Raw genomic sequence first — 12737 nt, 5'->3', positions numbered from 1 at the left:
TTGATTGTGAAGCAAGAAAATAATGAGCGGAGAGAGGAAATGAGAACACACTTACGGGCTTCTATCACTGGACAGTGTCTCTCTCAAATGTCTACTCTCTCTCTCTCTCTCACACACACACACACACACTCAAGGGAGCTGTCTGTTACCACACTGTCAAGCTCACTGCCGAATGAATGTCATGATGTGATTATACAGCCAGTACGCTGCCAAGTTTTAGGACTCACTGATTTATTTATTCATTATTGAGATATAACAGAGAATAGCCTCAAGCCTGGGCCTCTATTCAAAAGGAGTGGCTTCTGCTTAGCATTTCACAACAGGCTCCACATATCAGTTTAAGAAAAAAACAAAAACAAAATCATAAAAGAAAATGTTCAACAGACAATGGGGAAAAAAGCTCCAGACAGCTTCAAAACTCCACAGACCCTTTCTGACAGACTGCAGAAAGGTCCAAATCGGTCACAGTAATCTTTTCAAATACAAGCACACTGAGAGGAATTAAAGTCATGATGTGATAAGAGATGAAAAACAGTCAGCACTCTGACTTTTACCTGCTCTAATTTCAAACAGCTGCTGTTTTTGTTTTTTTTTTTCAAATTGACCAATCAGTGCACAGATGGATAAACGTCAGGTCAGTTTGGATTGGGTGCAGTATTTATACACTAAATTCAACTGGGACAAAGCCAGTGGTTGTAACTGCCTTTTCCTTTACGTATTTGAAAAGGGAGTAAATAATAGAAAGAAAAAAAAAATCACCAATAGCTCCACAGGAAAGTAATGAGTGGGCGTAACTCAAGCAAATGAACCACACCTTAAACTTGGGCGTCTGCCAAAGAAAACAGAATAACCGTTAAAGAGCCAGAGACGGAAACACACACACTCGTCCATAAACAGTCCATTAGACAAAGCTACTGCCTGACAGCGGCCTTTACAGTGAGTGAACTGTGTCAGGAGGAGGGGAGAAGGAAAAAAAAAATCAATCTGGTTACTCAGTGACAGCACTGACCATTCCCAAAGGCATTTTTCAAACCAGCCCACAGACCTCTGGGTAACCAACTGTCACTGTATAATAACAACAGCACTGTGACCCAGAGAGCAACCGTTACACCCAGACAGTGCTGGTATTCACATGGTGCTGCTTTTGCTGCTAACAGACGCATGAGTCAGAAATCACACATAACAAACAGGTCACACACACACAAATAAGTTTTACTGAAAAGAGGCGGTCGCCGAGACGTCACCGAGCTGTCAGCACCTGTAATGACGGCAGAGGAGTAATCATGTTGCAGTCTGGCCTGCTCTGCTAACTGAAGACTCATCGCCGTCACACCTGTCGGCTTCTGCGGAGTCACCTGACTCAGCCACTGACAACAATGTTAGGAAACAGGATGGTGGAGGTGGAGGTGACTGACAAGGTGAAGAGAGAAAAGGCGCCTCAAGACAAAGCTTAAACATGGGTATTACAGACTTTTTTTTAAACGCACTTACTCACTTATATAAACCAGAAAATGATTACCTTATTTGGCAGGAATTATACTGTATCGATGAACATTAGAACATTTCCCAAGCAGCCTTGCTGGGGCTCGTACTGTACCATTGCTCACTTTGACTCATTTCCTGCCCAGCAGCAGCTCTCTATGGAATCATAACCTCAAACCTATCCAAAGACATTTCACTGAAGCAGCTCAATCAATCATGGCCAATTAAAGAGTGTTCATGGTTTACCAGTAATCCCGACCAGCTGGTGACACACTTCTGAGGACAGCAAACATACTCTCTGAACTCATCTGCTGCACATGAGAGAAGCGGATTTAAATATGATTTTAAGTTTACACAGTTGGTTAAATTTATCTTGCCACAAGTAGAAACAGCCTCAGAAGTGGTCAAATATGGCAAGAACTCAAGGTTCTTCAGGTAGTCAAAATATACTTCAAGTTACACTGAGGTACTGTTTAGCTGGTCTGCCTTCCATGAGCTAAACATACGCGCGCTGACAACTAACCTGTGGGTGCAGCACTGAAATAGGATTATGTTAAACCTGTGGAAGTGAAAAGAAACAGACCACTCAGCTAAAGTGGTGTGCAAATAGAAAGCAAATTTTGTACAAGCTCAGATTTGTCTTAATTACACCCCTCTGTTCTGTGGTTTTCATCAGAGCATTATTCGTTAGAGTACATAGAATTACAGTCTCAGACTCTTTCTGAGCATCTTTAAGAAATGAAACACGGATTAACGGTAATGAACCACTTATTATGTCTAAGCTCTGACTTTAGTTTAGATACGTCTCCGTACACTGGATTGAATGTTAAAACATGTTAGTTTACATAATATGAGAGCTGATGACAATACCTACTTTTGTGTACCAACGAAACTACCAAGTACTGAAAGTTGCTATTGATTGCTCATCACATTCTTTAATCTGGTATTTTTCTTCTATAGATGTGTGTGGTTAGACATTTAAGATTTAAGACAAAGGCTTGGCTTTATTTGCTGAAAAGTGTCTGGTAGAAAAACATGAATATTCCTCTGACAGGCATTTGGAAAATGTTTGATTTTGGTATTAATACTAAAACTGAGGTGTCGCTTGTGTCAAGAATATCGCAAAAATTTCAAATACCTAGCCCTCCATACTGTGTGTACGCACGCTGTGGTTTACAAAGGTCAGGTCAAACACTACAACCCAGTGTGCTGAAGTCATCTCCCGTCACCTTTCCCACACACACCCTGGGAGCACAACGACCCCTCAGGCCGAGTCCCGACCTTTTGACCCCCGGTGGGTGTGCATGTGCTTGTCTCATTTGCTGTTTTTGCACTTAAAGCTTTCTTCTTTGTGAACGATGGCTCATTGAATAAATTCCCTGACACACAGGAGTATGTATACTTTCTGCGAGAAATGTGTGCATGCGCATGTGCGTCCACGTGCATGGGCATGAGTGTGGGTGGGGGGTACTGTGTGTTTGTGCATGAAATGAGGGCCACAGTAATAATTTCCAGAGCAGGCTGAGGTTAGAGTGCAACCAGGCAGCAGATCGGATCAGCGCTTTAAACTCACTTGTGTCAAGCCCACAAGTGAGTTTGCCCTTAAAAGGACACATGGGCCACTCCTTGCAGCCGAGCTGAAGTGGATTACCAGCTGCCACTCAGGAAGCCGGACTGGTACAGACATTGAGACAGACACAAATAAACAATTGAGAAGGACTGAAAGGGTGAGAAAGTTCAAAAGCATTTTTCAAATCTCTTTATTGCCCTGCTTTGGGGCAAGGCTCCAATCTGAATCAGGTGGAAGCCAATAAATCATTTCTCAACACCTGACGAAAACAATGCACGCATACTGTGGGCCGGCGCACACACACACCACACCCACTGAAAAATGGAAATATAATCAGGATACAAGAGAGCCCTGCAAGGCATGAGGCTCCTAGTTTCTCAGAAGAGGGAGTTTCAATCACCTCTCGGCTAAAAAATTAACAAAGAAATGAACCAGATTCAAGGTTAAAACTCATTGTGCTACAGTGTACATTGAGTTTTTATTGTCCGGGGTCTAAAAAGAGGGAGTTCTTGTGAAATATAAAAGCAAGCAAGGGAGAAAGAAAGATTACAGCACATGTGGCAACATGCGCTCTGAGTGCGGCTACACGTGTAGGAAAGCTTAACCTTTGCTAATAACTGGATGGTAGGATAAAGGCCCAGGGCGGACCTGGGAAAACAGCGTCCCCCTTTACACTTGAGTTAGCAGGCATAAAGAATGGACACATGGAGGAATGCATGTGGGTCAGAGGGGGGTATAGGCTTCAAAAACGTTCTATAGGACTGTAATTATGCACTGAAGACAGATCTGAGCTCACACATGTTGTGCATGTTACATGCTCGTGCTCATGGTATAGAGACTTACATTAGTGCAGCGGATGCCTCATGCTGACAGATTAATCAGCACACACTTGATTGTGCGCACATGGTCAACGCTCTGATCTGAAGTGTAAAATATTGGCCTTTCAGTTCTGTGCAGGACCTCAAAACTATTTCTAATCTTTGCTGCATTGTTGCACACCAGTTCACCAAAAACAACCCTAAATCATCCCCCAGTGATAAAATTCTCCAGGGCTTCATTCAGCTGCCTCCGTGAGACATTTTGGCCCATTTCACTTGTCTGGCTTCACACACTTTGTCCCCATCTGATTATGTCTCTGCGTGTCAGGTCACAGAGAAGATCCAGGTCAGTTACAACTTGCTGCGGAGACAACTGTGCCCCACATTTTGGGGACGGCCTCATCAAATGGTTTCATTAAACCCAACAAAGACAGAAAGCTGTCTCACTATTATATTATGAACTGTCCAGAGCTATTGTGAAAAAAATGGTTTTTTTGACAGTTGTTTGGCCATTTTTCTTTTCACAGCTTCAGAGTTTTGACTTCATCCTAGAGAGGAAGGGAGCTATCTGCACTTTGTTAGCAGAGAATATCAGTATCTCCCCTCAGTGGTCATGAGTAGCAGATCTGATAAAACATGATAAATTTCATCAGGAAGGAGCCTCCATAAATAAAGAGACAAGACATGAAGAGATAAGAAAGACTGCACTGGATCCTGCACTTTAGCTGGACTTGTCCTGTGAGCAGACCCAGGTCACAACAGGAGCTGGAGCATGATGAATCTTCTCCAAATGTGGGACATGGCTGGTCAAACTGAAGCTCTTTTTGTTTAATGAGGGAAGAGCCAGGAGGTGTCAGGGACATCCCACAGGAGGAAACAGAAGGGGTGGGGTGGGGGTGGTTAAAGCACTTTGGGAGGCTGCAGAGCACAAACAGTTTGTTCTAATAGATCCATGAGAGCCAGCCACGCTGACTCCGAAAATCCGCAGTAACTATAACGATGGGAGTGAGAGTCACACACTGACTCAACAGATCAGCTGTGTATATCTCAGGAATGCCCTGACATTAACAACAGTGAGCTGGAAAGCAAAACATCAACATCCGCTGGGTGATTTTTAGTGGATCTCAGGAAATTACTCTTTCCTCAGGGAGTCAATATAGAAAAGGTCCAAACCACTGTGTTTCTTACATTTCTCTGACTCGGACTACATACTTCTGTTTATCTCTCCTGTTCATCAGTTTTGTGTTTCATAAGTACCATCCTTTCCCAAGCTGGTGAAATGTGTGTATATTTATCTTTTTTATTGGAGCAATTCAGCATGTGACTTGGCAGAAAACCCACAACATTTCTGATCCTGCAGACTGCTGCATGTCGTTTCCTGTATGCTATTTTTCTCTGTAAACAGAGCCACACCTTAGTATTCCAATATAAAGCCAAAGATTGCAAAAGCGGTGCTGCTATGGTACGCTGGGTAAAGCCAATGGGCGCTGAACATCAAAGGCATCTTAACATCATCTTGGTGATGATGAGAACAACAATTTTCTTTTTCCCCATGAGAGAAAAACACAGCTTCCTATCATCTCTCTCCTTTCCTTTCATCTAAAGTGGACATTAACTAGCTTTTGTATTAAAGTGCCATGATCATGCACATATTAAACCCAGAATCTTCAGTTTGATTCTCAAATCCTCTTCAATTTGATGAGGCCTTATAATAATGAAAAATTATGTAAAAAGTCTGCTTGTATTGGGAGATATCACATTAGGCATGGGGACCACTGAAACAGTAGCCACAAAGGAGATTGTGCACATCTGTTGAGTGTTTCTTCTCAGTCTAAAACACCTGGAAAACAGTCTAAATGGCAGCTTGAAGGGTTTGTGGACATCTAAAGCACTAAATCTCAAACTGGGATTTCACTAGCCAGCGATGTCTAGTGGTGGTGACGGAGACAGCAGAGAAAAAGGACACCTTCAAATCCCTTATTCAGATCTTTTCCATTTGGCAGAGTGATGATCCAGACAGATGGAGATCAGTGACAGAAACTCTCTCTGCTGGATCACTTACGAGACAGACGAAAAGACCAGAGCAACTTGGACGGCAAATTGGTTCACCCCTCGGTTGACAGGCTCATTTTTCAACATAGAATGTACTGTGTTAAATGATTGAGTCTATACTGCACAGACAGCAGTCGATGTTGTCAAGCTGTCATTCTTTTGTCTTCCTCTGTAACCAGAGGTTGGTTCTGCTGGTTTGTCCCTCTATTGTGCTCAGTATCTCACCACTGACTGCGTTTTGACTAAACTTTAATGGCACCCTGTGGAGTTTTTGACACATGATCTGCTCATCAACTTTCAGATGCAGTATAGTAGCAGGAAACAGAAACGCACCAACAAAGGAGGTAAAGATGATAATTGCAAGCTGTTTGTGTTTGTTTGCATTAAAACTCCATAGGGCACCTCCCATGGGGCATGCTATTTCTATTTCCTTTTGTAGTGGTCACTGTGTCATGCACAATATAGTTGAACGGATTGATATCCATAATACTACAGGGAGTTAAGCATCTCATTGGCCTAAGGGGCTGTGGATGTGCACATCACTAAAAACATATATGACATACAGTATATTTTCCATGCATTGCCTCACAGCTGAACTCCATAATAAGGAGCATAAGCAGTAACACACAGAAAGTGGTTTATACCTTGACACACATCCTAATGTACAATCACAGCCTTTTAATTCACTTGCTATAAGAATGTAATCACATCACTGCACTGACACAAGCAGTACCAACCTCTTTGAGTGCTGCGTTACTGCCACATTATTCTTTTATGACATTTTAAAATGACAAAACGGTGCCTGGTATCCTCTTTAATAATAAAATATCGTGTCCAAATGGAAGTTTCCAACTTCTCAAAATGACAAAACAATACCGAGTATCTGTTTTAATAAGGAAATATGACACACTGAACTCAGTTTCAACTTTCAACTTTACACAAGAAGTAAATGTTTGTTCAAATGCACGTGAAGCTGTGTTAAATTGTGTTACATTCAGTCTGAACTATTGTTCCACAGCAACAAACTACTTAAAGGCCACAGACCAAAAATAGACTTAGATGTGCACACCATCTCAAAGTTCACTTCAGTTTTTCATTTCTCATCCTTTCGGAGCCAAAATATGACAGGCTATTTATAGCGCTATCCAGTAACAAAAGTTTCCTGTTTTATCAAACAAATACGCGACTTCTTATCTCTTTGCTCCCCGGCCGTGTATTTGGATAGTCGCTGTCAGAGGCTAAAGTCTGCATATACCAACTAAACTGTTCTCCTTTACTGTGATGGTTTCCTGTCTCTGCGACCGTGTAGATAACTCATACTGTGTCAGTTTAGAGAAGGGAACCTGCCCTGAATGTTAAACTGATCTCCCTCATACGGGAAATGCTTTGCGTGTGAGGGACATAAATACCTGTGAGAATGATGACAGGCTGCACAGAAAAAAAAAGAAAATATCAGGTGTGCTCTGTGAACCGTGTGCTTGTAGTTTAGAGCCTCAACAACTTTTTTTTTTCACTCCAGGTGAGAGATACACCTACAAAAACACCCTGTAAACATCCACTGAGGTCAAAAGTACTAACGGCCAGCACAAACCCAGACGGAGCAGGTGTTATCAGTGGTCAGGAGCATAAAACACTCCAGACTCTTTTCTTTGCGTGTGTATATAGCGAGGGGTTGGGGAGTCGTATTCAAAGGAAGATTTGCTGCATGCAACAGCTTGTATCCGTAACTTCTTAGAAGACACTGCAGTCAACTTTGCCACGTCTTTGAAGAAAGAAAAATTTTTTTTTGCGATTGTTGACGAGGCTCAGGTCCTGAATATTATCCTGGTGCCATTTAAGTTTTATCATTTTTACTTTATCAAAACAAAAAAAGAGGATATTTTTAAAAAAAATCCTGGATTACTTTTGCTCTGAGTATCAGACAAAATAAAAACACACTGCACATATATCTAAGAACCTCCCAGACGACAGTTATATAATGCAGCGTAATTTTTCCGATTTATTCGTTCCTGATGATGAGGCTGACATTTTGGACCAGGCCTCTGGGGGAATAAAGAGAACCTGGGGACGGTGCTGAGAGCCCACAAAACAAATGTATTCTTCCTCTCCGACTGTATCCGCTGAACCCTTGTCAACGCACAAAGCGTCCAGAGAGCCATAAAACGAATCCCCAGGGGCCTTGTATATCACCGGGGCCGGACCACAGTGAAATTGCCCTATTTTAACCATGTGTGAATGCTTCTTGCTCACCAGGGAGAAAGGACGGTCACAGGGCTGGCAAGACCGGTCACAAATCATTATGTGAGACATCCAGCATGTGAAATCAGCCCAGCAGGCGCCACAGACGGAAAAGTCTCCAATGCGGTCATGTCCATTCAAAAATGAAAAGACAGACTTGTGCATCAGCAAAATGCAAAACAGTGAAAGATAATAGGAATTCACACAAACACTGACATTTTAGTGATTTGTGACCATGTCATGTGCTGACTGTCCCTGTATTCCTCCCATGATGCACAGCGGCTGAAGGGGGGATTTTCAGAGATAATTAGAAGGGAGATCATGGTGTGGCTGACAGACGCCAAAGTCAAAACTTATTCTTAGCTAAGTAGGCAGGTGCACAAGTGTAGCAGCAACAACAACAAGACACCTGTAGAGTCACCCTGCAGGTTTGTCACACTGACACACAGGAAACTGTTGCCACACAGAAGATTCAGGGTTGTTATAACTGAAATAAATATCACCCTGGGAGGTGGCAATTACCTGATAAGATCTATTTTAAAGTGACAGTGGCTGGAGTGGTTTGGTTGGAAAGAGCTTTTCTCCGACTGGCTTTTCAGTAGCTTTTGTCTTTTTGTGTCCACAGATCTTCAGCCCCATTCAGACAGATGACCCGCAGCAAATGTCCTCTCAGCTCCTCTCCCAAAGAAACCGGGGACACCAACTGATTATTTTTGAAGATATTTAAATAATGGTTGGTGGCCAAGAGGAAAGAAAATGCTTTTCCTGGTTGCCATGGAGGGGATTAAACGAGCAATATAAAAGGCAGCCCGGGCTTTGAATAGAAGTGTAGAGATGGGATTAGTGGCGTTAGAGAGGCCGCCATATGACCTTCTTTAGTTCATTAAGCACAACAGAAGCCTGGAGTTTGTGTCCAGTATCTACCTGTTGTTTAACAGCAGCTTCTGCACCAGTTTATTACCAGTTTATTTAAACCAAATGTCCATCATCTTTTACTGGTGTTCTGAATAAAACAATTCTTTGTTCACAAACTCCTCAGCAGTTACTGAATATAAACACCACAGAATAGAGTGTTACATTTCATCAAAAACTAAACACAAAAGGCGCCATTCGCGTCTCCGCTGAACACAATTTAAATTCCATCACAGCCAAACATGAACTTCTCCTCTGAGCGGTGAGTTTAATCAGAGTTTGTTTCCTTTGAAACCAAGTTCACTGTGGAAAACCCTGACACTCGAGTCACCACAAACATCATCAGTGAAAATGTGGGATTTCTGTGACCTTATAGCTGGTGGTCACATCTGAGGGAGGGAAGCTTTTGGGGAAGAAGCACAGCTCCATGAATCCAGCGCAGAGGAGACTTCGTGCACAGTGGTGCTTTGAGCGTCAGTGTCACATGAAGATAAGCCCCATGAATTCCAGTGTCTGCATGACACTGCTGCAGCTCCCCACACAATGCCAGCATTTTGACAGCAAGTTCTTGCAGGATACAGGCCGCACAGGAAGAGTCAGACGAGCTCCATATCTCTGATAGCAGTGAGCTTAAGTTAAGTGTAATGTCATTATTGCAGAAATGTCTCTGAAGTTTAATACTGCAGTGGCAAAAAGGCAGTTGCAGAACAACAAAGACAGAATTAGAAAACTAAAGTGGTCCAGCAAAAAGCATGAGATTTCCACATTCGTTTCTCTGCCAAAATTTGTGGTGACCACTCTGAGTCCTTCCCACTCGGAATCACTTTAACTCCCTCTTTCCTGCTCCGTCCCTCTATAAATAAACTCATAAACTGACTGATCAAAGCCACCGAAATACTCCAGTTAAAAGCAAATCATTATGCTGAAGGAAAAATATCATTTCCTCGACATATTCCTGTTCTCCCACTGTTATAATGTCACTTGTAGCACGTTTGTCCTTTAAGTGATTTATGAGAAGAGAGCGACTGTAGCTCTTGGCCAGATGATTCCAGACTTTGGGGAAATAATGGGTACAGTTTAAATAGCATCAGATAGGTCAACAAAATATTCACAGCATTTATACCCTGCCTACATCCAAAGTAAACAGCCTTTTTCTTGTCAGGTTTACTAACCTTTAAGAACAGAAATCAAACTGTTTTTCTGAGAAAGCCTCTTCTTGAAGCGCTCATTCGTGGGAAAGCAGCCAGCGAGGATAATGACTTTAAAGGTCATTATCATACAGAGAAGTGTAGTTTAATCTGGCAGCTGCTCAACAATACCACTGTGTTTACATGTCGCAAACCTAACACACTTCATCAGTCAATACACAGCCCCTACAAGAGGGCTAAGAGTAAATAAATGATGAGCTCTGAGTGCACAAGGTGACAAAAGGAACAAAAATCTCAAAATTCATAAGCACTGTAATAAAAAAAAACTCAACTATTTAATTTAAAAATAAATATAAATACTATTGCTCAAATGTTTTCATGTTGTGTATGTGTAACTGTGATTCAGGAAAACCCAGCGCAGCTATGTCTAAACAAGGACAGTCTGACTCATGCGTCCTTGTAAATGTGTCTATGTTACAGGTGTCACAGTACATGTCTGACAGACTAATGTTTCACCTTCCTCTGCCTCAGGAAATAATTAGGACATGACTAACATGACTGTGAACCACGGAGTGTTCTTTTTTCTACATGTTCACTTCATCAGAACTGATTTGCTGCTCACACCTCAGTAATAGTACAGTATATCTAGGTGAATCACCTACAAGCGAAAAGTTAATATTACTTACTTCCACTATTTTGTAATAAGAGTTATGCCTGTTGTGTGTCATCATGAGGAATCACACCCAAAACTAAACATCTGTTTGAGTCAGTTCTCCTCTTTATAAATAAAGACTGAGACTGAACTAAGGCTTCATAGCTCAGTCTCTCAGTTATCTTTAATCTGATTAATCGATTAATTGATTAGCGTGTAAAGTGTCATAAAAATAGCAGATCTGCATCTTCAGGTTGTTGTTTCCAGTCACCAGTTCAGAGTCCAGAGATTTTAATTTTACGGTAATAAAAAAAAAAAAGAACAAGTCCTTGTGTTTTAGAAGCTGGAATGAGCATTGTTGATTGATAACTTACACAGGTAATCTATAATAAAGATTGTTGGCAATTTGACTAATCAATGAATCAATTTACGGTTTTAAAACTAGTCACAAATACAATAAACAAGTGTTTTACAGCTGCAATGAGCACACACCTGACTTCTTACAGTCAGACACTTCATTAGATCAGCAGCTTAACAGTTACTTTCATTTTACTTTAATCTATTATTTTCTCAATCAACTGATTATTTATTCGATGATACAAAAAAAACCCCACTAATCAGAATTCCTCAGAACCAGGATAACCTCTGTAAAAATGTTTTGTTTTGTCCAATAAGCAGTCAAAAACCTAAACAATGACATAAGAATGATAAACAATTGATTAATCCTCAAAATAGTTACTGATTATTCCCTTGCAATTGGCTAATCAATCAACTGACTACTTGTTTCAGCTCTACACCATGAATATTATGGTTTGCAAAGGTACATAAAAGAACCAAAAGAAGAAAAATCTATAAAGCAACGCATGAAAATGACAGTAATGTCATTTTGGTGGCCCGAAAAAACTCAGGAATACTACTATGTACCGTGTAGTATTATGGAGTTTTAAAATACAATCATGTTCCACTACAGCATGTGGTACCAGTAACAGACATATACCAGTCTAGAAATTTATTCCCATTACTTTTCCTTATGGGACCTCACCCCCATGTAGAGTGGTTAACCAGTCTGATGCAACTTCAAATGATGTACAGGTGCAATTTCGTGCAAACTAAAGATGGTGATGATTAACTGAGTCACAGCCCTGCGACACAAACTCTTATTCTGTCTGTCCCAGGCAGGTACCAGTGGCACCACCTCAGCTCAGAGCATCTCTCCATTCATCTACTCACCAAGGCTCGGAGAGAGGGCTCATCCAGCGCAGAGTAACTCTCCAGAGACATTTTACTCTTTCTGGTCAGGCTCAGGTGAGACGGGAAGATCCGGAAGGTGAGTCTTGCTCTGATGCGGTTCCCCGGCAAACAACGTGTACCACCTGCACGACTTGTAAGCTGTTTTTGTTGTGACTTTTTTTCTTTCTTTCTTTCTTTCTTGATTCTCACTGCAGTGAGTCTCAGACTCTCAGTCTTCAGCGGAGTCAAAGTCAGAAACTTCTGAGTCAACGAAAATAAACTCGTGTCCCGCTTATGGAGTGCATATTTCGGTCCTCTTTTGTCGTCTCTGGAGTTGTAGTGAAAGCTCTCACAGGCCCGCACGTTCTTACGAGGGGACGTTGGCAGCTTTTTGAACAGAGGATTCACACTGAAAGGTGTAATCCCCGCCCCTCTCTGTCCCCGGCTTCTCTCGGAGCTCATTCAAAGCGCGCCGCGCCGTGGGAAGGCACGACACAGCATCCATGTATGGGAGGTGATTAGTGCCACTTACTGTTCTGGTTCACTCATACTGCTTATTTTTCCTCACTGTTTTTAACAACAACAAAAAACTCTAAATACCAACTGTACATACCCTGCACAGCACCAAATGGCAG

At 41.8% G+C, this 12737-nt stretch overlaps 1 protein-coding gene across 2 annotated transcripts in view; it reads right to left on the bottom strand.

The window, feature by feature from the left end:
• The window catches only part of smtnb (smoothelin b), a 47574-nt gene extending 35099 nt beyond the window's left edge, over nucleotides 1-12475 (bottom strand). For both annotated transcript variants that reach the window (XM_041042030.1, XM_041042031.1), the window contains exon 1: nucleotides 12103-12475. In XM_041042030.1, the coding sequence (XP_040897964.1) occupies nucleotides 12103-12153 (51 nt within the window). In that variant the 5' untranslated portion in view covers nucleotides 12154-12475. The remainder of the gene's footprint in view (nucleotides 1-12102) is intronic.
• Between the last annotated feature and the right edge of the window lie 262 nt (nucleotides 12476-12737).

Source organism: Toxotes jaculatrix, chromosome 7, assembly GCF_017976425.1.
Source record: "Toxotes jaculatrix isolate fToxJac2 chromosome 7, fToxJac2.pri, whole genome shotgun sequence".
In the NCBI taxonomy this organism is placed as follows: Eukaryota; Metazoa; Chordata; class Actinopteri; family Toxotidae; genus Toxotes; species Toxotes jaculatrix.
This window is presented reverse-complemented; position numbering and strand designations above follow the sequence as displayed.